The sequence below is a fragment of the Pseudophryne corroboree genome, chromosome 4, assembly GCF_028390025.1.
Source record: "Pseudophryne corroboree isolate aPseCor3 chromosome 4, aPseCor3.hap2, whole genome shotgun sequence".
Classification (NCBI taxonomy): Eukaryota; Metazoa; Chordata; class Amphibia; order Anura; family Myobatrachidae; genus Pseudophryne; species Pseudophryne corroboree.
In genome coordinates this window covers 528603705-528628556 of record NC_086447.1, presented here as the reverse complement: position 1 = coordinate 528628556, position 24852 = coordinate 528603705, and the positions used below count along the sequence as shown (strand labels likewise).

General features: G+C 48.9%; 1 protein-coding gene across 1 annotated transcript in view; it reads left to right on the top strand.

Moving 5' to 3' along the window:
* The first annotated feature begins 2595 nt into the window (after window positions 1–2595).
* The window catches only part of HDDC2 (HD domain containing 2), a 131663-nt gene continuing 109406 nt past the window's right edge, over window positions 2596–24852 (top strand). Inside the window, exon 1 of the mRNA XM_063917272.1 lies at window positions 2596–2886. Coding sequence (XP_063773342.1) covers window positions 2824–2886 — 63 coding nt within the window. The 5' untranslated portion in view covers window positions 2596–2823. The remainder of the gene's footprint in view (window positions 2887–24852) is intronic.

Genomic DNA, 24852 nt, shown 5'->3' with positions numbered 1-24852 from the left:
TGTGGAGAGGACCTTTCCCATAAGTCCCTGGGTCCATGTCACCAACTATTTGGAATAGTAACCTGTGGCGAGCGAAGCCGAGCGAGACACTGAGCCCGAAGCGTGGTGAGCGAAGCCCACGAGGGTACAATGGTGCATAGCTAAAACTAAATAACCTCAAACAGAGAATGGATAAAACATTAACCCCTTCAGTGGTATGCCTGGAAAATTTCCAGGGCCAGCTGCGCTGTGCAGACTAGCCACCCTGGAAATTTTCCGGGGCTTGCCACTGCTCCCCCTCCCTTCAACTTGCACTCTACTCTGCCAGTAGACTTTGAAGAATGACGCGATCGCGTCATTCAGCAAAACTCAGCCAGCCGAGCGGAGTACAAGGGGGGAGAGAGGATTTCAGTGCAGCAAATGCTACACGGTGGATGGCCATCTGTGGGTTATCCATCGATGATCACTTTGGAAGGATATCCTCGATGGTGTAAAACCATCTGGAATGGATCCATCGATGGTCATCCCTGCACTACTGTACAAATGCGGGCCAATCAGAGCCCACAGGGGGCGGAGCCTGAGAAAAAAAATTATTCAGTAGCATTGAACCATCGATGGCAGGAAACCAGCTGGTTCTCCTCCATCGATGGTAAAAGTATTCGACATCAGTCATAGACCATCAATCATTTTGAATCATCGATGGTCAATGGTATCTCTAGCTACCCCATGGCAACAAGCATTCCCTAAGGAAATGAGCATTCCCCGTGGCAACGAGCATGAATCCCAGAGCATAAAACCCCTGGCAAAAAGCATGACACGGCGCGTGAAACCCCCGGCAGCACACAGGTAAAAAAAATGAAAAACCTGCCCTGGAAGGCAGGGCCGGATTAATCCTTGGAGGTGCACAGGGCATCTAAGACAGGGGGGCCCCAATGGTAGATGGGAGATACTAGATTATGCATACCTTCCAACATGTTCCATTCCAGGAGGGACAAAATGCTCTCTACCTGAATTTCCCACTTAATATGTGATTGGCATCACCTGTGTTGAACTATTTAATTGATAAGAAAGGTACTTTAACACAGGTGTTTGCAATCATAAATTAAGAAGGAAGTCCAGATAGAGAGCATTATGTCCCGCCTATAATGTGTCATGATGGGAGTTATAGATTGTGCATATTACATTTAAACCAATGGGTATACAGGTTGAGTATCCCATATCCAAATATTCCAAAATATGGAATTTTTTGAGTGAGAGTGAGATAGTGAAACCTTTGTTTTCTGATGGCTCAATGTACACAAACTTTGTTTAATACACAAAAGTTAAAATATTGTATTAAATGACCTTCAGGCTGTGTGTATAAGGTGTATACGAAACATAAATGAATTGTGTGAATGTACACACACTTTGTTTAATGCACTAAAGGGGGGTACACATGGAGAGATCCGTGCTTAAAATCTAAGCAATCTTGCTAGATTGCTTAGATTTTAAGCACGGATCTGCCGTGTGTATGCACACCAGCGATAGCGCTGCGCGACCCCGCGCATCGCTATCGCCGGTGCTAGATTGAGCCTGCATGCAGGCTCAATCTAGCGGGTCACTCACTTCACCGTTGTGTGAAGTGAGCGGCCCCCCGTCGGCTTTCCCCCTCGCTCAGCACATCGCGCTGTGCTGAGCGGGGAGAGAGATGTGTGCTGAGCGGTCTGTGTTAAGATCGCTCAGCACACATCTCTCCCGTGAGTACCCCCCTTTAGTTATTAAAAATATTGGCTAAAATGACCTTCAGGCTGTGTGTATAAGGTGTATATGAAACAAATGCATTCTGTGCTTAGACTTGGGTCCCATCGCCATGATATCTTATTATGCTATGTAATTATTCCAAAATACAGAAATATCCGATATCCAAAATACTTCTGGTCCCAAGCATTTTGGATAAGGGATACTCAACCTGTATTAGTTTTAATAATTTAGTTTAATAATGCCTGGGTACTGTTTATAGCGCCACCTAATTGAAAGACTATATTATAAACTTTTCTTGTAGTGGAACAAAGACAACTTAACCTTAAAATACATATAGAAAATAAAATAATTTATCTTGTCACATATAAGAATAGCAGCAGCAGCCTCTGTACTACTCCCATACTGGGACAGGATTTAGGAGGACTCTCTGTGTGTGTCTATCTGTAGACCCAAATTGTTTAGTTCCATAACAGATTACACAGGACAGAGACACCCAGGTAGGGAGGAGCAGCTGGGATCACTGTGTCACAGCTCTCTCCACCCTCCTATTGCACTGCACACTGTCATGCTCGCATTTTGGGTACTGGTTCTGCTGCTGCTGCTTACGAGGGAGAGCTAATAATGTCAGCGTGCTCTGGCCTAGGGGCCCTCTGACAAAGGGGGGCCCGGGCTACAGTATGCCCTGTATCCCCTTAATCTGGCAATGCTGGGAGGTGTGACCAAATTCCAAAAAGTCACCACTAAAGGGGTTAAGATGCTGTAAGGGCGGAAGTTCGCGTCTGCCCGCTCGTGCTGTCACTTCCTGGTCCTGACCACGAAGGGGACATAGACACAACCGTAGTTGCTACTGACATCACACTACTCCCATCACATACACAGCGCTGTACTAGTGCGGACATATCCAGGTTGCGGCGTCACATGCTGCACCACACGCCTCCTGAGTCCTCCCAGTGCCTCCTGACGGTGGACGGCACTTCCCTGCACTGGTGGAACAAGCAGCCACTACCACCGTGCAATGCTTTGTGTCACGCCTCTTGATACGTCAGCTCAGAGCATGTGGGAGGAATTATAACGTAACGTGCTGTGGGCGGAGTCACACACACCATGGCCGCTGCCGGTGCCGGGAAGAGTCTGTTGCAGTTTCTGAAATTGGTGGGGCAGTTGAAGGTATCTCCGCATACTGCCCACGTTATGTATGTAGCTGTGGCCGGCGGTACCCGATTCCCTGCATTAGCAGTGACCCAGTAGAGAGCACACCCCGCAGGGGGCACAGGCAGCACAGTAGTACTGGCATAGGGAGTGGGAGTCTACCAGTACGTAATAATTCTCCCGGGTGCCTGAGGGTATCCCACTGGGGTAGATGCTAGAATCAAGTGGGCTAAGGGACCTTTTCCGTAAGGGGGAGGAGTTACGACGCAAGGGGGAGGAGCTAGGCCAGCGGGATAGTTCCTCTACTATCCACGCCACCAACTATTACCTTTAGTAATTAGGTGGTGAGCGAAGCGAGCCACCGTGCCCGAAGCGTGGCGAGCGAACTTTTCGGGTACCCTGTTCGCCCGTAGCTCCTCCCCCTGGTGATGTAGCTCCTCCCCTCAATACGTCACAAGGTCCCTTCAGCCCCTCCGATATAGAACCAACCATCCCACTGGTGTCACTGCCCCGCATGGCGTTGGCAGAATTTAAGAATCTCGGATACCTTAATGAATATTACTTTGTAGCAACATCCCCTAGGTGGCGGTGTCTGGCACAGGCTGCTATGTTGGTGACCCACGGGCAGGATCCCTGTCGGTGGAGTTTTGCAGTACTACTTGTGAACTATATGGACCTGATGCACAATAGTGCGCAAATGCACGGATAAGTGTCTTTCTGCACATGTGCAGTACTGGTGCTGCATTGTTGCTCGCAGTTTCCGCAAGCAGCAGCATGACAAATATGCTGCAACCGTTCTGGGGTGGAGCAGTAGCGTGGTTGGCCTGTGTCCCCAATAACTGAGGTGTGTTGCCCCATTTTCTGGGAGTGCCGAGGCCTGGATCTGTATTGGACGCCGATCTCCTCACAAGCATGCCAGAGGTACCAGTCTGAGGTAACTGAACTTACTCAGATGGCTGATGCTGGTATCATTGTAACAGATGGTTGCCATGGTGATCTGATGCAGAGTCTTCAGACGCAGCCCTACACACTGGCCGATCCGCCGCCGAGCTGCCCGACGGCCAATACAGCCGACGGGCGACCCGGGGGGAGTGAAGTTTCTTCACTCCCCCTGTCACCCGGCTGCATTGAAGTGCAGGCAAGTATGGACGAGATCGTCCATATTGGCCTGCATGCACAGCCGACAGGGGACCAGCGATGAATGAGTGCGGGGCCGCGCATCGTTCATCGCTGGAGCCTCCACACTGCATGATATGAACGTTATCTCGTTCATTAATGAATGAGATCGTTCATATCGTGCAGTCATGTCGGCCAGTGTGTAGGGCCCATAAGATCTGCGAAACTGTCAGGAGGCGTCTTTTCTCCTCGGCTGCTTTCTGCGGCATTAGCATATTAGTTGTACGGTATTGCACAACAGCTTTGCGTGGTGCTTCTCTCTCACCTGTCCTCTGTGAACCTTATCGACAATGTCCTAAAGCAATAGGTGTACCTTCTGGGGTGAGGCGCCATCAGTGTTACCCAAAAGATCAGCGGTTGGTTAGCTTGCCCACTCGTACAATAATAGTGGCAGTTACTTATGTCAGAGCGGCTACTCCTCAATTTCAAGTGGCACTTGCATAATTGACAGTCTAAACTAGTACAGGAACAAAGGTGTACTAGTTTCAAGAATTAAGATCTATCAACAAGTAATAATCTTGTTTTCTCTAATGTCCTAGTGGATGCTTGGAACTCCGTAAGGACCATGGGGAATAGACGGGCTCCGCAGGAGACAGGGCACTCTAAGAAAGAATTTGGATACTGGTGTGCTCTGGCTCCTCCCTCTATGTCCCTCCTCCAGACCTCAGTTTGAATCTGTGCCCGGACGAGCTGGGTGCTACTTAGTGAGCTCTCCTGAGCTTGCTAAAAAGAAAGTATTTTGTTAGGTTTTTTTATTTTCAGAGAGATCTGCTGGCAACAGACTCTCTGCTACGTGGGACTGAGGGGAGAGAAGCAGCCCTACTCACTGAAGATAGGTCCTGCTTCTTAGGCTACTGGACACCATTAGCTCCAGAGGGATAGTACACAGGATCGCACCCTTGGTCGTCCGATCCCGGAGCCGCGCCGCCGTCCCCCTCGCAGAGCCGTAAGACAGAAGCCGGTGACAGAAGCAAGAAGACTTCGAAATCGCCGGCAGAAGACTCCAGTCTTCATATGAGGTAGCGCACAGCACTGCAGCTGTGCGCCATTGCTCCCACACTAAACCCATATACTCCGGTCACTGTAGGGCGCAGGGGGTGGGGGGGGGGCGCCCTGGGCAGCAATTAGAGACCTCTTGGCAAAAGTGGGCATATATACAGTTGGGCACTGTATATATGGATGGGCCCCCGCCATATTTTTTACACAGAAACGCGGGACAGAAGCCCGCCGCTGAGGGGGCGGGGCTTCTTCCTCAGCACTCACCAGCGCCATTTTCTCTCCACAGCTCCGCTGAGAGGAAACTCCCCAGGCTCTACCCTGCAGAATCACGGTAGAAGAGGGTAAAAAGAGAGGGGGGGCACATAAATTTGGCGCAAAAACAGTATATACAGCAGCTACTGGGTTAACACTAAGTTACTGTGTGATTCCTGGGACATATAGCGCTGGGGTGTGTGCTGGCATACTCTCTCTCTGTCTCTCCAAAAGGCCTTGTGGGGGAACTGTCTTCAAATAGAGCATCCCCTGTGTGTGTCGGTACGCTTGTGTCGGCATGTTTGACGAAGGCTATGTGGAAACAGAGCGGGAACAAATGAATGTGGGGTCGCCGCTGACGGCGTCGACACCCGATTGGATGGATATGTGGAAGGTTTTAAATGATAATGTTACTTCCTTGCATAAAAGGTTGGATAAAGCTGATGCCGTGGGACAGCCGGGGTCTCAGCCCATGCCTGATCCCATGTCGCAGAGGCCGTCAGGGTCTCAGAAGCGTCCACTATCCCAAATTGTTGACACAGATATCGACACGGATTCTGACTCCAGTGTCGATGGCGATGATGCAAAGTTACAGCCTAAAATGGCTAAAGCCATTCGTTACATGATTATAGCAATGAAAGATGTCACAGAGGAAACCCCAGTCCCTGACAAGAGGGTTTATATGTATGGGGAAAAAAGGCAAGAGGTGACCTTTCCCCCTTCACATGAGTTAAATGAGTTATGTGAAAAGTCTTGGGGAATCTCCAGATAGAAAACTGCAGATTTCCAAACGGATGCTTATGGCGTATCCTTTCCCGCCAACGGACAGGTTACGCTGGGAATCCTCCCCTAGGGTAGACAAAGCTTTAACACGCTTATCCAAGAAGGTAGCCCTGCCGTCACAGGATACGGCCACCCTAAAAGATACTGCGGATAGAAAGCAGGAGGGTATCCTGAAGTCCATTTATACACATTCAGGTACCTTACTAAGGTCGGCGATTGCGTCGGCCTGGATGTGTAGTGCTGTAGCAGCATGGACAGATACCTTATCTGAGGAACTTGATACCTTGGACAAGGATACTATATTACTGACCCTGGGGCATATAAAAGACGCTGTCCTATATATGAGAGATGCTCAAAGAGACATTAGCCTACTGGGCTCTAGAATAAATGCAATGTCGATTTCTGCCAGAAGGGTCCTGTGGACTCGGCAATGGACAGGAGATGCCGACTCAAAAAGGCACATGGAGGTTTTACCTTACAAGGGTGAGGAGTTGTTTGGGGAAGGTCTCTCGGACCTGGTCTCCACAGCTACGGCTGGAAAGTCAAATTTTTTGCCATATGTTCCCTCACAACCTAAGAGAGCACCGTATTACCAAATGCAGTCCTTTCGATCACAAAAAGGCAAGAAAGTCAGAGGTGCGTCCTTTCTTGCCAGAGGCAGGGGCAGAGGAAAGAAGCTGCGCAATACAGCTAGTTCCCAGGAACAGAAGTCCTCCCCGACTTCCACTAAATCCACCGCATGACGCTGGGGCTCCACAGGCGGAGCTAGGCCCGGTGGGGGCGCATCTCCGAAATTTCAGCCACAAGTGGGTTCACTCCCAGGTGGATCCCTGGGCTATAGAGATTGTGTCTCAGGGATACAAGCTGGAATTTGAAGAGGTGCCCCCTCACCGTTACCTCAAATCGGCCCTGCCAGCTTCCCCCTTAGAGAGGGAAATAGTGTTAGCTGCAATTCACAAATTGTATCTTCAGCAGGTGGTGGTAAAGGTTCCCCTCCTTCAACAGGGAAGGGGTTACTATTCGACCATGTTTGTGGTACCGAAACCGGACGGTTCGGTCAGACCCATATTGAATTTAAAATCCCTGAACATATACCTGAAAAGGTTCAAGTTCAAGATGGAATCGCTCAGAGCGGTCATCGCAAGCCTGGAAGGGGGGTATTTTATGGTGTCTCTGGACATAAAGGATGCTTACCTTCATGTCCCCATTTATCCACCTCATCAGGAGTACCTCAGATTTGTGGTACAGGATTGTCATTACCAATTCCAGACGTTGCCGTTTGGTCTCTCCACGGCACCGAGAATATTTACCAAGGTAATGGCGGAAATGATGGTGCTCCTGCGACGGCAAGGAGTCACAATTATCCCATACTTGGACGATCTCCTCATAAAGGCAAGGTCCAGACAGCAGTTGCTGATCAGCGTGGCACGCTCTCGGGAAGTGTTACAACAGCACGACTGGATTCTAAATATTCCAAAGTCGCAGTTGATTCCTTCGACTCGTCTGCCCTTCCTGGGCATGATTCTGGACACAGGCCAGAAGAGTGTTTATCTCCTGATGGAGAAGGCTCAGGAGCTCATGACACTGGTCAGAGCCCTATTAAAACCAAAACAGGTGTCGGTGCATCACTGCACGCGAGTCCTGGGAAAGATGGTGGCATCATACGAGGCCATTCCCTTCGGCAGGTTCCATGCGAGGACCTTTCAATGGGATCTGTTGGACAAGTGGTCCGGATCACATCTACAAATGCATCGGCTGATCACCCTGTCCCCCAGGGCCAGGGTGTCTCCTGTGGTGGCTGCAGAGTGCTCACCTTCTGGAGGGCCGCTGATTCGGCATTCAGGACTGGGTCCTGGTGACCACGGACGCAAGCCTCCGAGGGTGGGGAGCAGTCACACAGGGAAGAAATTTCCAAGGTCTGTGGTCAAGTCAGGAGACATCCTGGAACTAAGGGCCATATACAACGCCCTACGTCAAGTGGAGACCCTGCTTCGCGACCGATCGGTGCTGATTCAGTCAGACAACATCACCGCAGTGGCGATGGCGGAAGCCACCAGAATTCTTTGCTGGGCGGAGAATCACGTAAGAGCACTGTCAGCAGTGTTCATTCCGGGAATGGACAACCGGTAAGCAGACTTCCTCAGCAGGCACGACCTCCACCCGGGAGAGTGGGGACTTCATCAAGATGTCTTCACGCAGATTGCAAATCGGTGGGAACTGCCAAAAGTAGACATGATGGCATCCCGCCTCAACAAAAAGCCACAGAGGTATTGCGCCAGGTCAAGAGACCCTCAGGCGATAGCTGTAGACGCACTAGTGACACCGTGGGTGTTCCAGACGGTCTATGTATTTCCTCCTCTTCCTCTCATACCCAAGGTGCTGAGAATCCTAAGAAGAAGAGGAGTGAGAACAATACTCATTGTTCCGGATTGGCCAAGAAGGACTTGGTTTCCAGAGCTGCAAGAAATGCTCACAGAGGACCCATGGCCTCTGCCTCTAAGACAAGACTTGTTGCAATAGGGGCCCTGTCTTCCAAGACTTACCGCGGCTGCGTTTGACGGCATGGCGGTTGAACGCCGGATCCTAGCAGAAAAAGGCATTCCGGATGAGGTTATTCCTACGCTGATAAAGGCTAGGAAGGACGTGACGGCTAAACATTATCACCGTATATGGCGAAAATATGTTGCTTGGTGTGAGGCCAGGAATGCCCCTACGGAGGAATTCCAGCTGGGCCGTTTCCTTCACTTCCTACAGTTGGGAGTGACTTTGGGCCTAAAATTGGGTTCCATTAAGGTCCAGATTTCGGCCCTATCCATTTTCTTTAAAAAAGAACTGGCTTCTCTTCCTGAAGTTCAGACGTTTGTAAAGGGAGTGCTGCATATTCAGCCCCCTTTTGTGCCTCCAGTGGCACCTTGGGATCTTAACGTGGTGTTGAGTTTCCTGAAGTCACACTGGTTTGAGCCACTTAAAACCGTGGAGTTAAAATTTCTCTGACGTCCTAGTGGATGCTGGGAACTCCGTAAGGACCATGGGGAATAGCGGCTCCGCAGGAGTCTGGGCACAACTAAAAGAAAGCTTTTATACTACCTGGTGTGCACTGGCTCCTCCCACTATGACCCTCCTCCAAGCCTCAGTTAGATTTTTGTGCCCGGCCGAGCTGGATGCACACTAGGGGCTCTCCTGAGCTCTTAGAAAGAAAGTATATTTTAGGTTTTTTATTTTACAGTGAGACCTGCTGGCAACAGGCTCACTGCAACGAGGGACTAAGGGGAGAAGAAGCGAACCTACCTGCTTGCAGCTAGCTTGGGCTTCTTAGGCTACTGGACACCATTAGCTCCAGAGGGATCGACCGCATGGAACTGGCCTTGGTTTTCGGTCCCGGAGCCGCGCCGCCGTCCCCCTTACAGAGCCAGAAGCAAGAAGAAGTCCGGAAAAACTGGCGGCATGAAGACTTCTGTCTTCACCAAGGTAGCGCACAGCACTGCAGCTGTGCGCCATTGCTCCTCATTCACACTTCACACTCCGGTCACTCAGGGCGCTGGGGGGGGCGCCCTGAGCAGCAATAAAAACACCTTGGCTGGCAAAACAATCACAATATATAGCCCCAGAGGCTATATATGTGATAATTACCCCTGCCAGAATCCTGAAAAAAGCGGGAGAAAAGTCCGCGAAAAAGGGGCGGAGCTATCTCTCTCAGCACACCGGCGCCATTTCTCCCTCACAGCTCCGCTGGAAGGAAGCTCCCTGGCTCTCCCCTGCAGTCTACACTACAGAAAAGGGTAAAAAAAGAGAGGGGGGGCACTAAATTTAGGCGCAGTAAATATTATAGCAGCTATAGGGGACATAATTCAGTTAGTCCCTGCAGTATATAGCGCTCTGGTGTGTGCTGGCATACTCTCTCTCTGTCTCCCCAAAGGGCTTCTGTGGGGTCCTGTCCTCTGTTAGAGCATTCCCGGTGTGTGTGCGGTGTGTCGGTACGGCTGTGTCGACATGTTTGATGAGGAAAATTATGTGGAGGCGGAGCAGATGCCTATAGAAGTGATGTCACCCCCTGCGGGGCAGACACCTGAGTGGATGGTTTTATGGAAGGAATTACGTGCAAGTGTCGACTCCTTACACAAAAAATTTGACGACATGCCAAATGCGGGACAGCCGGCTTCTCAGCTCGTGCCTGCCCAGGTGTCTCAAAGGCCATCAGGGGCTCTAAAACGCCCGCTACCTCAGATGGCAGACGCAGATGTCGACACGGATACTGATACCAGTGTCGACAACGATGAGTCTAATCTAATGTCCACTAGGGCCATTCGTTGCATGATTGTGGCAATGAAAGAGGTGTTACACATTTCGGATATAAACCCAGGTACCACTAAAAAGGGTATTATGTTTGGGGAGAAAAAACTACCCGTAGTTTTTCCCCCATCTGAAGAATTAAATGAAGTGTGTGAAGAAGCGTGGGCTTTCCCCGATAAAAGATTGGTAATCTCTAAAAAGTTACTAATGGCGTTCCCTTTCCCGCCAGAGGATAGGGCACGTTGGGAAACACCTCCTAGGGTGGATAAAGCGCTCACACGTTTGTCTAAAAAGGTGGCACTTCCGTCTCCGGCCGCCCTAAAGGAGCCTGCGGATAGAAAGCAGGAGGCGATCCTGAAGTCTGTATATACACACTCAGGCATTATACTTAGACCAGCTATTGCGTCAGCATGGATGTGCAGTGCTGCCGCTGCATGGTCAGATTCCCTGTCAGAAAATATTGACACCCTAGACAGGGACACTATTCTGCTAACCATAGAGCATATAAAAGACTCAGTCTTATACATGAGAGATGCACAGAGGGAGATCTGCCGACTGGCATCTAAAATAAGTGCATTGTCCATTTCTGCTAGGAGAGGCTTATGGACTCGGCAGTGGACAGGGGATGCAGATTCCAAAAGGCACATGGAAGTTTTGCCTTATAAGGGTGAGGAGTTATTCGGGGATGGTCTCTCGGACCTAGTTTCCACAGCGACAGCTGGGAAGTCAGCATTTTTACCCCATGTTCCCTCACAGCCTAAAAAAGCGCCGTTTTATCAGGTACAGTCCTTTCGGACCCAGAAAAACAGGCGAGGAAAGGGCGGGTCCTTTCTGTCCAGAGGCAGAGGTAGGGGAAAAAGGCTGCAACAAACCGCAGGTTCCCAGGAGCAAAAGTCCTCCCCCGCTTCTTCCAAGTCCACCGCATGACGGTGGGGCTCCACAGGCGGAGCCAGGTACGGTGGGGGGCCGCCTCAAAAATTTCAGCGATCAGTGGGCTCGCTCACAGGTGGATCCCTGGATCTTTCAAGTAGTATCTCAGGGGTACAAGCTGGAATTCGAGTCGTCTCCCCCCCGCCGTTTCTTCAAATCTGCCTTGCCAGCAACTCTCTCAGGCAGGGAGGCTGTGCTAGAGGCAATTCACAAGCTGTATTCCCAGCAGGTGATAGTCAAGGTGCCCCTACTTCAACAAGGACGGGGTTACTATTCCACACTGTTTGTGGTACCGAAACCGGACGGTTCGGTGAGACCCATTTTAAATTTGAAATCCTTGAACACATACATAAAAAAATTCAAGTTCAAGATGGAATCGCTCAGGGCGGTTATTGCAAGCCTGGACGAGGGGGATTACATGGTATCCCTGGACATCAAGGATGCTTACCTGCATGTCCCCATTTATCATCCTCACCAGGAGTACCTCAGATTTGCGGTACAAAATTGCCATTACCAATTCCAGACGCTACCATTTGGACTGTCCACGGCACCGAGGGTGTTTACCAAGGTAATGGCGGAAATTATGATACTCCTTCGGAAAAAGGGAGTTTTAATTATCCCGTACTTGGACGATCTCCTAATAAAGGCAAGATCCAGGGAGCAGTTGTTGGTAGGAGTAGCACTATCTCAGGAGGTGCTACACCAGCACGGTTGGATTCTGAATATTCCAAAGTCACAGCTGGTTCCGACGACGCGTCTACTGTTCCTGGGAATGATTCTGTACACAGTCCAGAAAAAAGTGTTTCTCCCGGAGGAGAAAGCCAAGGAGCTGTCATCTAGTCAGAGACCTCCTGAAACCGAAACAGGTGTCGGTGCATCACTGCACGCGAGTCCTGGGAAAGATGGTGGCTTCTTACGAAGCAATTCCTTTCGGCAGGTTCCATGCCAGAATCTTTCAGTTGGACCAATGGTCCGGATCGCATCTTCAGATGCATCGGCTAATAACCCTGTCTCCAAGAACCAGGGTGTCTCTGCTGTGGTGGCTGCAGAGTGCTCATCTCCTAGAGGGCCGCAGATTCGGCATACAGGACTGGGTCCTGGTGTCCACGGATGCCAGCCTTCGAGGCTGGAGGGCAGTCACACAGGGAAGAAACTTCCAAGGACTATGGTCGAGTCAGGAGACTTCCCTACACATAAATATTCTGGAACTAAGGGCCATTTACAATGCCCTAAGTCAGGCAAAACCCCTGCTTCTACACCAGCCGGTACTGATCCAGTCAGACAACATCACGGCGGTCGCCCATGTAAACCGACAGAGCGGCACAAGAAGCAGGACGGCAATGGCAGAAGCCACAAGGATTCTCCGATGGGCGGAAAATCACGTGCTAGCACTGTCAGCAGTGTTCATCCCGGGAGTGGACAACTGGGAAGCAGACTTCTTCAGCAGACACGATCTCCACCCGGGAGAGTGGGGACTTCATCCAGAAGTCTTCACACTGATTGTAAATCGTTGGGAACGGCCACAGGTGGACATGATGGCGTCCCGCCTAAACAAAAAACTAGAGAGATATTGCGCCAGGTCAAGGGACCCTCAGGCGATAGCGGTGGACGCTCTAGTGACACCGTGGGTGTACCAGTCAGTTTATGTGTACCCTCCTCTGCCTCTCATACCAAAGGTACTGAGAATAATAAGAAAACGAGGAGTAAGGACAATACTCGTGGTTCCGGATTGGCCAAGAAGAGCTTGGTACCCGGAACTTCAAGAGATATCAGAGGACCCATGGCCTCTGCCGCTCAGACAGGACCTGCTACAGCAGGGGCCATGTCTATTCCAAGACTTACCGCGGCTGCGTTTGACGGCATGGCGGTTGAACGCCGGATCCTAAAGGAAAAGGGCATTCCGGAGGATGTCATTCCTACGCTGATTAAAGCCAGGAAAGATGTAACTGTAAAACATTATCACCGCATATGGCGGAAATATGTTGCTTGGTGTGATGCCAATAAGGCCCCAACAGAGGAATTTCAGCTGGGTCGATTTCTGCACTTCCTACAGGCAGGAGTGACTATGGGCCTAAAATTAGGCTCCATTAAGGTACAGATATCGGCTCTGTCGATTTTCTTCCAAAAAGAACTAGCTTCACTACCTGAAGTTCAGACATTTGTAAAAGGGGTGCTGCATATTCAGCCCCCTTTTGTGCCTCCAGTGGCACCCTGGGATCTCAACGTGGTGTTGAATTTCCTAAAATCACATTGGTTTGAGCCACTAAAGACCGTGGATCTAAAATTTCTCACGTGGAAAGTGGTCATGTTATTGGCCTTGGCTTCGGCCAGGCGTGTATCAGAATTGGCGGCTTTGTCATTTAAAAGCCCTTATCTGATTTTCCATATGGATAGGGCAGAATTGAGGACTCGTCCCCAGTTTCTCCCTAAGTTGGTATCTGCTTTTCATTTGAACCAACCTATTGTAGTGCCTACGGCTACTAGCGACTTGGAGGATTCCAAGTTACTGGACGTAGTCAGGGCCTTGAAAATTTATGTTTCCAGGACGGCTGGAGTCAGGAAAACTGACTCGCTATTTATCCTGTATGCACCCAACAAACTGGGTGCTCCTGCTTCTAAGCAGACTATTGCTCGCTGGATTTGTAGCACAATTCAGCTGGCGCATTCTGCGGCTGGACTGCCGCATCCTAAATCAGTTAAAGCCCATTCTACAAGGAAGGTGGGCTCATCTTGGGCGGCTGCCCGAGGGGTCTCGGCTTTACAACTTTGCCGAGCTGCTACTTGGTCAGGGACAAACACGTTTGCGAAATTCTACAAATTTGATACCCTGGCTGAGGAGGACCTTGAGTTCTCTTATTCGGTGCTGCAGAGTCATCCGCACTCTCCCGCCCGTTTGGGAGCTTTGGTATAATCCCCATGGTCCTTACGGAGTTCCCAGCATCCACTAGGACGTCAGAGAAAATAAGAATTTACTCACCGGTAATTCTATTTCTCGTAGTCCGTAGTGGATGCTGGGCGCCCGTCCCAAGTGCGGATTGTCTGCAATACTTGTACATAGTTATTGTTCACTAAAGGGTTATTGTTATGAGCCATCTGTTGAGAGGCTCAGTTATGTTTCATACTGTTAACTGGATATGGTATCACGAGTTATACGGTGTGATTGGTGTGGCTGGTATGAGTCTTACCCGGGATTCAAAATCCTTCCTTATTGTGTCAGCTCTTCCGGGCACAGTATCCTAACTGAGGCTTGGAGGAGGGTCATAGTGGGAGGAGCCAGTGCACACCAGGTAGTATAAAAGCTTTCTTTTAGTTGTGCCCAGACTCCTGCGGAGCCGCTATTCCCCATGGTCCTTACGGAGTTCCCAGCATCCACTACGGACTACGAGAAATAGAATTACCGGTGAGTAAATTCTTATTTTCTCACGTGGAAGGTGGTCATGCTATTAGCCTTGGCTTCAGCTAGGCGTGTGTCAGAATTAGCGGCTTTGTCACATAAAAGCCCCTATCTGGTTTTCTATATGGATAGGGCAGAATTGCGGACCCGTCCGCAATTTCTGCCAAAAGTGGTGTCATCTTTTCATATGAACCAACCTATTGTGGTGCCTGTGGCTACTCGTGACTTGGAGGATTCCGAGTTACTAGATGTGGTCAGGGCTTTGAAGGTTTATGTAGCCAGAACGGCTAGAGTCAGGAAAACTGAGTCGCTGTTTATCCTGTATGCACCCAACAAACTGGGTGCTCCTGCTTCAAAGCAAACTATTGCTCGCTGGATCTATAACACGATTCAGCAGGCTCATTCTGCGGCTGGATTGCCGCTGCCAAAATCAGTAAAAGCCCATTCCACAAGGAAGGTGGGCTCTTCTTGGGCGGCTGCCCGAGGGGTCTCGGCATTACAGCTTTGCCGAGCAGCTACTTGGTCGGGTTCAAACACTTTTGCAAAGTTCTATAAGTTTGATACCCTGGCTGAGGAGGACCTTGTGTTTGCTCATTCGGTGCTGCAGAGTCATCCGCACTCTCCCGCCCGTTTGGGAGCTTTGGTATAATCCCCATGGTCCTTACGGAGTTCCTAGCATCCACTAGGACGTTAGAGAAAATAAGATTTTACTTACCGGTAAATCTATTTCTCGTAGTCCATAGTGGATGCTGGGCGCCCGTCCCAAGTGCGGACTTCTTCTGCAATGCTTGTATATAGTTATTGCTTACATAAGGGTTATGTTATGGTTGCATCAGGGTTGATCTGATGCTCTATTGTTGTTCATACTGTTAACTGGGTAAGTTTATCACAAGTTATACGGTGTGATTGGTGTGGCTGGTATGAGTCTTGCCCTGGATTCCAAAATCCTTTCCTTGTACTGTCAGCTCTTCCGGGCACAGTTTCTTTAACTGAGGTCTGGAGGAGGGACATAGAGGGAGGAGCCAGAGCACACCAGTATCCAAATTCTTTATTAGAGTGCCCTGTCTCCTGCGGAGCCCGTCTATTCCCCATGGTCCTTACGGAGTTCCCAGCATCCACTACGGACTACGAGAAATAGATTTACCAGTAAGTAAAATCTTATTATCGCTATTTACGTATGATAAGCGATTCTCTAGCCAATCAACTCATCACTGTCATGTGTTTGAAAAATGATAGGAGCTGATTGGTGGGAGCACCATTTTTCATTCATAATGAGCGATAAGAATATCACTTGTTAATAAATCTGCCCATTACTTGCGTAAATAAGATACAGGGAGAGGAGGCAGCCAGAAATCAAGTTTACATCAGAATGCTAAACCTCCAATATATTGCTTCATTTGTTTGATTCAGGAGTAAGATTATTAGTGGTCCCAAGGCTGCAATTTACAGACAATACAAACAATAGCTGATAGAATTAAGACAACTGAGGTACCATCATGCTGGGCATTTTAAAACTGAAATATTGTTAAAGAGTGCTTGTGGAAAAAACTAGAATATCTGGGGGATGGGGGCACCATAGACAAGATTTTGTCTCGAGGACCTGTAGCTATTATTATTATCCATTATATGGTGTCTCAGAGAAACCGCAGCGCCCAATTACAAAGTGCATAAACAAAATAATCAAAACAGGAAAATAGGGACTTACAGGGGAAGACAATATAGGACAAGTACAGGGTAAATAAACATAGCTACATCAGCAGACAACACTGAAGTAAGTATCAGGGTGGCAGAAAACTGGGATTTGGTGCCGTTAAAGACGATTTAAGTAAGCAAAGGATAAGCACATGAGGGTTGAGGACCCTGCTTGTGAGAACTTTAATTCTAAAAAGGAGGGGCAAACAGACAGGGGTGACACAGATGGGGTAGACCAGGCATGTCCAAACTGCAGCCCTCCAGCTGTTGTGAAACTACATATCCCAGCATTCCCTGACACAGTTTTGCTGTCAGAGAATGCTAAAGCTGTGTCAGGGCATGCTGGAATGTGTAGTTTCTCAACAGCTTGAGGGCCGCAGTTTGGACATGACTGGGGTAGACAGTGAGCGTGGAACAGAGAGTTAGGATGAGATTTGAGAGGGTTTGGTGAAAAAGTGGGTCATTTCCAGAAAAAGGGAGCAGCACGTGAGAAATCTTGAAGGTAGGAGTGGGAGAAAGTAATCAGCAGGCAGGAGAGATGGCATGCATTAGCGGAGCGAAGAGGACGGGTGGGAGTGTAAAGGGAGATAAGGTCAGAGATGTAAATGGGAGAGGAGTGGGTGAGGGCTTTCTAAGTGAGTGTGAAAAGTTTGAATTGGATTCTGAAAGGGAAGGGAAGCCAGTGAAGGTCTCGTAGGAGAGGGGAGGTGGACGCAGTGCATTTGGTGAGGAAGATGAGCTGGGTGCAGCATTGAGGATAGATTGGAGTGGAGAGGGTCAATTGTCAGGGATGCCAGTTAGGAGGAGATGACAGTAATCCAGTCTGGAAATGACCAGTGAGTGGATAATGGTCTTGGTAGCATCCTGGGTGAGAAGGGTCTTATCTTGGAAATATTTTTGAGATGAAAATGGCAGATGGGAAGTGCTGAATGTGTGGTTTGAAGGAGAGGGAGTCAAGGATTACTCCAAGACAAAACACTTGGGGGCTAGAGGAGATAGTAGTACCATCATCAGATAATTAAATTGTGGGAGGTGAGGTTGTGCGGGAGGGTGGGAAGCTGATCAGCTCAGTCTTAGACATGTTGGGTTTAAGAAAGTGCTGGGACATCCAAGAAGATACAGCAGAGAGACAGTTGGAGATACGAGTAAGGAGAGCAGGGGAGAGGTCAGGGGAGGAAAGGTAGATTTAACTATCATCAGCATAGAGATGGTATTGGAAGTTAAAAGAACTAATGAGTTCACCTAAAGAGGATGTACAGAGAGAAGAAGAAGAGAGGACCAAGAACAGAACCTACACATGCACTATCGGAAGTCACTCATATTCTCCAGTACAAATAATGCTTAGAATTACTTTGCCAACACGTACAGTGCTCTGCGGGCGGGGGAGAGGGGGCGGGAGGCAGCAGTTGGGGAAAGAGCTGGGGTCAGGTGGCAGCTTGGGCAGTGCTGGGTGCAGGTAACTGATGGTGGAAAGGGGGTTAACATCAGCCAGCAGTTGGTGGTGTTATGGTGGTTGAGGCATGGAGCAGTTTGGGCAGGGAGGGGATAGAGGGTGGTAAGGGCATGTGGCAGTTTGGGTAGGAAGCGGAGATAAGTTTAGATATCAGGTGGGGCAGTACTGAGGCAAGGAGGAGGTTAGGGGCAGTCAGTGCTGGTGGTAGGGAGGAAATAAAGATAGATAGCAGCTGGGAAAACAATGGGGGTAGGGGCAAGGAGAGATTTAGGGGCAGGTAGGGGTGGATATCTGACATACAAACATCCAGGAGGCAGTGAGTTTGTAGTAGGGACTGGTGGTAGGGACATATAGCAGTTAGGGCAGTTCTAGGGCAAGGTGGGGGTTTAGGACAGGCAGTGCTGGGGTCAGGGATGGGGTAAGGGTAGTTAGCAGCTGGGGCAAGCTGTGCTTTAGGGGCAGGTAGGGGTGGATATCTGACATACAAACATCCAGGAGGCATTGAGTTTGTATGGAGGTATATGATAGTGTCCAACAAGGTGCAAGGGTGCACAGTTAATATAGGCACTCTGTATGTGGTTGGGGATTGTGGAATGTGAAAAATCTGTGCAACCTTGGGTCATTTGGAAAATTTTAATCCTATTTTCCAATGATGCAATGGGTAAAGGTGAAAAAACAACCTGGGGTGCAAGATTTGGATAAGGGTAATTGTTTAATATTTATAGTTTGTTTAAACAAAGTGTCTGTTATTACAGGTAACAGGTGTGGCGTAGAAATAGTACATATAAAAGTGTAACATGTAAGTACATATAAAAGGAAATAAAAATCACTGTCAAAATAAAATAAAAACAGTAAAAACAGGTTTTGGAACCACAGTGTCAAAGAAATAATGTACAATGTAAAAGTACAGTATACAAGCAGTTTTGCAGTCCATAAAGATTAGTTTTCAAATGGAGCGGGCAGCATAGGTAGTTAGTGGTGACTGATGGTCCTGCTTCTAATATGTTAATGTAGAGTAGTACTAATATGGGCATTGCATCTACCCGGCGGGGGTTAGCTGCCCAAGATCATAATGCAATAGTTCAGTGAATCATTTTGTCTCTATCCATCTGTGTGGATTTGGTTTAAGTGGCATCTCTTCCCAGAGGCAATGATGTTGTTACACAGGTACCTGTGTGCCGTGACTCCTGCAGTGTAGCACTAGCGTCTTCCAGGGATCGGAGCATCCGGGTTTGAAATACGCCGCTCAGACCAAATCCACACAGATGGATAGAGACAAAAGGATCCCCTGAACTATTGCATTAAGAACTTTGGCTGCTAACCTCCATTGGGGGACATGTAAGTGCCCATATTAGTATTACTCTGCATTAACATATTGGGAGCAGGACCATCAGTCACCACTAACTGTCTATGCTGCCCTCTCCATTTGAAAACTAATCTTTATGCACCGCAAGGGATGTAATAATGTGACCGGCGGTCGGGATCCCGACGGTCACTATACCGACACCAGAATCCCTATATCCTGTCCGACAGTCGGCATGCCGACTAACAGGGACTATCCCCCCCCCCCGATGGCAATTGAGACCAGGATCCCGGATCGGTATGGTGACCTCCGGGATCCCAAACGCCAGTCTCCCAATACCAACCTGACTGCAAAACTGCTTGTATACTGTACTTTTACATTGTACATTATTTCTTTGACACTGGTACCAAAAAATAGGATTTTAATACCTACCGGTAAATCCTTTTCTCTTAGTCCGTAGAGGATGCTGGGGACTCCAAAAGCACCATGGGGTATAGACGGGATCCGCAGGAGACATGGGCACACTAAAAGACTGACTGGGTGTGAACTGGCTCCTCCCTCTATGCCCCTCCTCTAGACCTCAGTTAGAAAACAATGCCCAGGGAGACGGATACTTCGAGGAAATAATTTATTGTTTAAACACGGTGAGTGTCATACCAGCTCACACCACGAACATACCGCAGAACGTGGCATTAAATAGAATACCAGCCAACGGCATGAACAATACACAGCGACACGCTGAGAGACTACATAATACAACCAGTGTGTCAACACAACCAATAACAAGACACCGCATGCCATGGCCTGAACAACGTCAGCAACAGCCTGACAGAAAAGAAACACCACAAGAGTGTAACCATAACCAATAACTGCAGATACAGTACGCACTGGGACGGGCGCCCAGCATCCTCTACGGACTAAGAGAAAAGGATTTACCGGTAGGTATTAAAATCCTATTTTCTCATACGTCCTAGAGGATGCAGGGGACTCCAAAAGGACCATGGGGTCTATACCAAAGCTCCAGACAGGGCGGGAGAGTGCGGACAACTCTGCAGCACCGATTGAGCAAACATGAGGTCCCCATCAGCCAGGGTATCAAACTTGTATAACTTAGCCAAAGTGTTTGAACTCGACCAAGTATCCGCTCGGCCACGTTGAACCGGCGAGACTCCTCGGGCATCCGCCCAAGAAGAGCCCATCTACCTAGCAGAATGGGTCACCACCGACTTCGGTAACGGCAATCCAGCCGTAGAGCGAGCACGCCAAATCGTATCACAGATCTAGCGTCAAACAGACTGCAAAGACACAGGCGCCCCAATCACGCTGGGGCATACCGGACAAACAGAGCCTCTGTTTCCCCAATCTGAGCCAAATTGGCGACATAAATATTCAAAGCCCTGACTACATCTAGAGACCTTGAATCAACCAATGCTTAAACAACCACAGGCATCAAATAGGCCGGTTTCTGCGAAAAACACCGAAACCACTTTTGTCAGAACTAGTATCCGAGTTCTCAATTCCTCTTTATCCACCTGGAAAATCAAACAGGGGCTCTTGTGAGACCCAGCCGCTACTTCCGACATCCGCCCTGCGGACGCCAAAGGCAAAAGCATGACCACTCTCCAAGAGAGAATTTTTTAACACAACCTTTTACAAAGGTGCCAAACATTCTGACACAAGAAAACGCAACACAACGTCACGGTGCCAATGGGGGCACAAATGGAGGTTGTACGAGCAGTACTCCTTCCACGAAGGACCTAACTTTTGGAAAGGTTGCCAAGTCTTTCTCAAAAGAAAATTTATAAGGCCAATACGCACTGAAATGGAGCCTAACTTCAGGCCTGCACCCACACCGGCTTGTAAAGAATGGAGAAGAACGCCTCAGCTGAAATCTTCCGTAGTAGCCTTCTTGGATTCACACCAAGACACATATTTTCTCCAAACACGGTGGTAAGGCTTTACCGTTACTTCTTTCTTAGCCCGAAGAAGTGTGGAAATGACTTCACGGGGAATATCCTTTCTGGTTAGGATATGGTGTTCAACCGCCACGCCGTCAAACGCAGCCGCAGTAAGTTTTGATACACGCCCGGAACATGTTGTAACAGTTCCTCACATAGACGAAGATGCCAGGGATCCTCTATGAGTAAATCCTGAAGAACTGGACACCAAGCCCCCCTTGTTTAGAACGGAACAATGCGGATCACCAGAACCTTCGTTCTTCTTACGTTTATCACCTTCAGAAGAGTGAAAATGGAGGGGACACATAGACCAACTGAAAACACCCAAGGTGTCCCGAGGATGTCCACTGCTATAGCGTGAGTGTCTTCTGACCCGGAACAATATCACTGAGATCTCTCGTCGAGGCGAGACGCCAACATGTCCAGTTGAGGCAATCCTCGAAGACTTATCGCTTCGTGAAAACTTTTCGATGACAACCGTATTTCTCCCGGATGGAGATCGCGTCTGCAGAGGAATCTAAGTCTCTGTCACTCACATCCGGAACGAAGACTGCTAATATAGCGTTTACCAGTCTTTCCACCCAGCGGAAACTTTTTTTTTTTTTTTTGCATCTGTCATTGCCGCTTTGCTCCTTGTTCTGCCCTAGCGGCTTACTTACGCCACTGCTGTCAAGTCGTCTGACAGAATTAACACGGACAGATCAAGAAGCATATGTTCATTGACAATAGCTCTTATTCAAGAAAGCTTATAGCAGACAAGCTTCCCAGCTTGACCTTTTTCTCCGGAAATACTTCCCTTGCACGGACTGCTCCCCAGTCTTGGAGATCTGCATGCATGGACACCAGGATCTCATCCTGTATTCCGAACCTTCGTCCCTCTAGGACAGGGGTGGGGAACCTCCGGCCCGCGGGCCGTATACGGCCCGCGAAGCCATTTGGTCCGGCCCACCAGCTTATGTCAGTGAGACACGCTGCCGCTCAGTCCGGCGGCAGCGTGTCTCAGCTGTCAGAACAGGGAGACGGAGGAGAGCGCGGCTGTCGAGTGGGAGCGGCGGCGTGTAGTACTTCAAACCAGCCGCCGGTCCGTGAGCCAATCAGGGCTCGCCGACCGGCAGCCAATCTGGAGCCGCGGCTGCCGGTCCGCGAGCTCTGATTGGCTCTCGAACCGGCGGCTGGTTTGAAGTACTACACGCCGCCGCTCCCACACGACAGCCGCGCTCTCCTCCGTGTCCCACGGTAAGCAGCACGGAGGGGAGGGGGGAGGGCATCTGTATAGCTGGCACTGTGGGGACATTTGTATACCTGGCACTGTGGGGACATTTGTATACCTGGCACTGTGAGGGACATTTGTATACCTGGCACTGTGGGGGCATTTGTATACCTGGCACTGTGGGGGCATCTGTATACCTGGCACTGTGGGGACATCTGTATACCTGGCACTGTGGGGACATCTGTATACCTGGCACTGTGAGGGGCATATGTATACCTGGCACTGTGGGGGCATCTGTATACCTGGCACTGTGAGGGGCATTTGTATACCTGGCACTGTGGGGCATTTGTATACCTGGCACTGTGGGGGCATTTGTATACCTGGCACTGTGGGGGCAATTGTGGATCTGGCACCGCACTATTGGGGGCATATGTGTATCACGTCCCATTTTAACTGGCCACACCCATTTTTTTGGCGCGTGCGCGCCTCCGGCGCGCACACACAGTAGCTCTAAGGGGCAGACCTACTGTGGGGCAGGGTAATTTTTTAAGTTGAGAATTTTTGTATGGCCCCCGAAGGATTTTATAAATATCCAAATGGCCCTCGGTAGAAAAAAGGTTCCCCACCCCTGCTCTAGGAGGTGAGAACTGAGCCGACACCACAAGAGCGAAAACCTGGCCATTAAGATTATCTTCCGGCGCATGCGCAGGTGAGACCCGGACCACATTTCCAACTGGCCCCGTGAAAACCAGTCTGGCATTTGACCTGCTCACTGAAAAAGGCCTCTTGGGGCGCACCGATCTTCTTCATCAACAGAACATATTGATGGATTGTCACTGCAAATCTTATCCGACTCTGGATCCTCAGAGCTCTTTCCACAGGAACACACAGAACTTCAACCGTTCCGTATCTACTCTGATACCCACCTCCGACGCGTGCGTCGTTGGGAACAACAGCCTTCCCCTGTGTTGAAGAATAGTCAGGGAGAAACCAACGATTTGCACCACTTGTGTCCTGACTTTGCCTTAAACAGGAGAGTGTCCCAGTACAGTACAACAATGGCTCTTACTATTGAAAGAATACCATCCCACTGCCATCACTCTGGTGAAATGGCAAAGACAATCCTGGATATCAACCCAGGTAATCTGAATGCGGAGAACAACGCATTTAAACTCTTAGATTTTATTTTATTTTTTTAAACAGGGACAGCAGGACAATGCCCTGAACCTGACGCACCTCTGGTATGGCGTCGCGTACTACCTCCCCTTCCAGAGGGTAAACGGCAAGATCTATTAGAAAAATCAGTGAGGGGAAACATCTGTAACGCCAGAATGTCCCCCCGTTTGATTCTATAATTAACTCACAGGTCCTAGTCTATTCCCGGACTGACTGAAAAGTAGTAAACGAGTACCCACCGGAGTGGGCTCCAGCCAGATAGACTCAGCGACATGTGGTGGATGTGGTAGAAACAGAAAACGACCTCTGCTTCTGCGAACCTCACAAGGCTGCAGAACCCTTACCTTTTCACCTTCCACTGTCTGCACAGAAAAGGAAAAAAGAACGGCATTGAACCGGTTAAAACGACTGCATCCTACAAAAGAATGCGTCACCAACCATTGTGAAGGAGACACTCACTAAGTTAGATTTACCAGCAGTATCCGCCGAGATTGACTGAACTGAGTCATCCCCACCAGCAGTACACTGTCACCGGGAAAAACTCCAGTATCTCTCGGAGTCAGCCTCAGCATTCCCCCGGCCACCTCTCCTGTATACGCACGGCAGCCTGCCGCAATGTTATAGAGAAGAATTAACATAAGAAACCTCCCCTCTCTCTTTAGGGTAAATCTATCGGATGCTTATCCGAATATACACACTCCCTCATGTGCATGTAATGCAATGAAGCCCAAAGCATAGAAATAAAATATCACTTAGCTTCCTGTGTACGATCCATTGCGACAGGGCCCTGTGTCGACCAGGAGTTGACTTTGACAGTATTCTATCCACGGTGGGAAAAGAATAAACCTTCGGACTCCTTGTGAGTATGTGAGACCAACTTGTCACGGCCGACCTAGAGCTTTATCAACAGAGCGACCAGCACAAGAGAGGAATACGTTTACTTCAGCATTCATTATAACTCATAATATGAATATACATAATGTAATACACAAATACACACATATTATATATATATATATATATATATATATATATATACAGGGGGGTGGGGGATATAGCGACCATCGGTGTCTTAAATTAATTCAATAAAAATGGATCTAAAAATATAAAAACTGACCAGATCTGATAAATCTGAATAATGAGAATTTATTTACACAAAGAAAAACAGACAATGATTGCACAACTAAAAATTACTAAAATTTGAACAGCAAATCTTCTTAAAAAATAGGATAAAAACAATAGACACAATATAATATAATACCAGTTAAAATGTATGTTAAAATATGTAAAACAATTTTAACTTAACTTGGTATGAGGTCACTGCCAGGTTGCCAGGGCAATTCGCTCAAGGAGTTTGGAGGAAAAAGT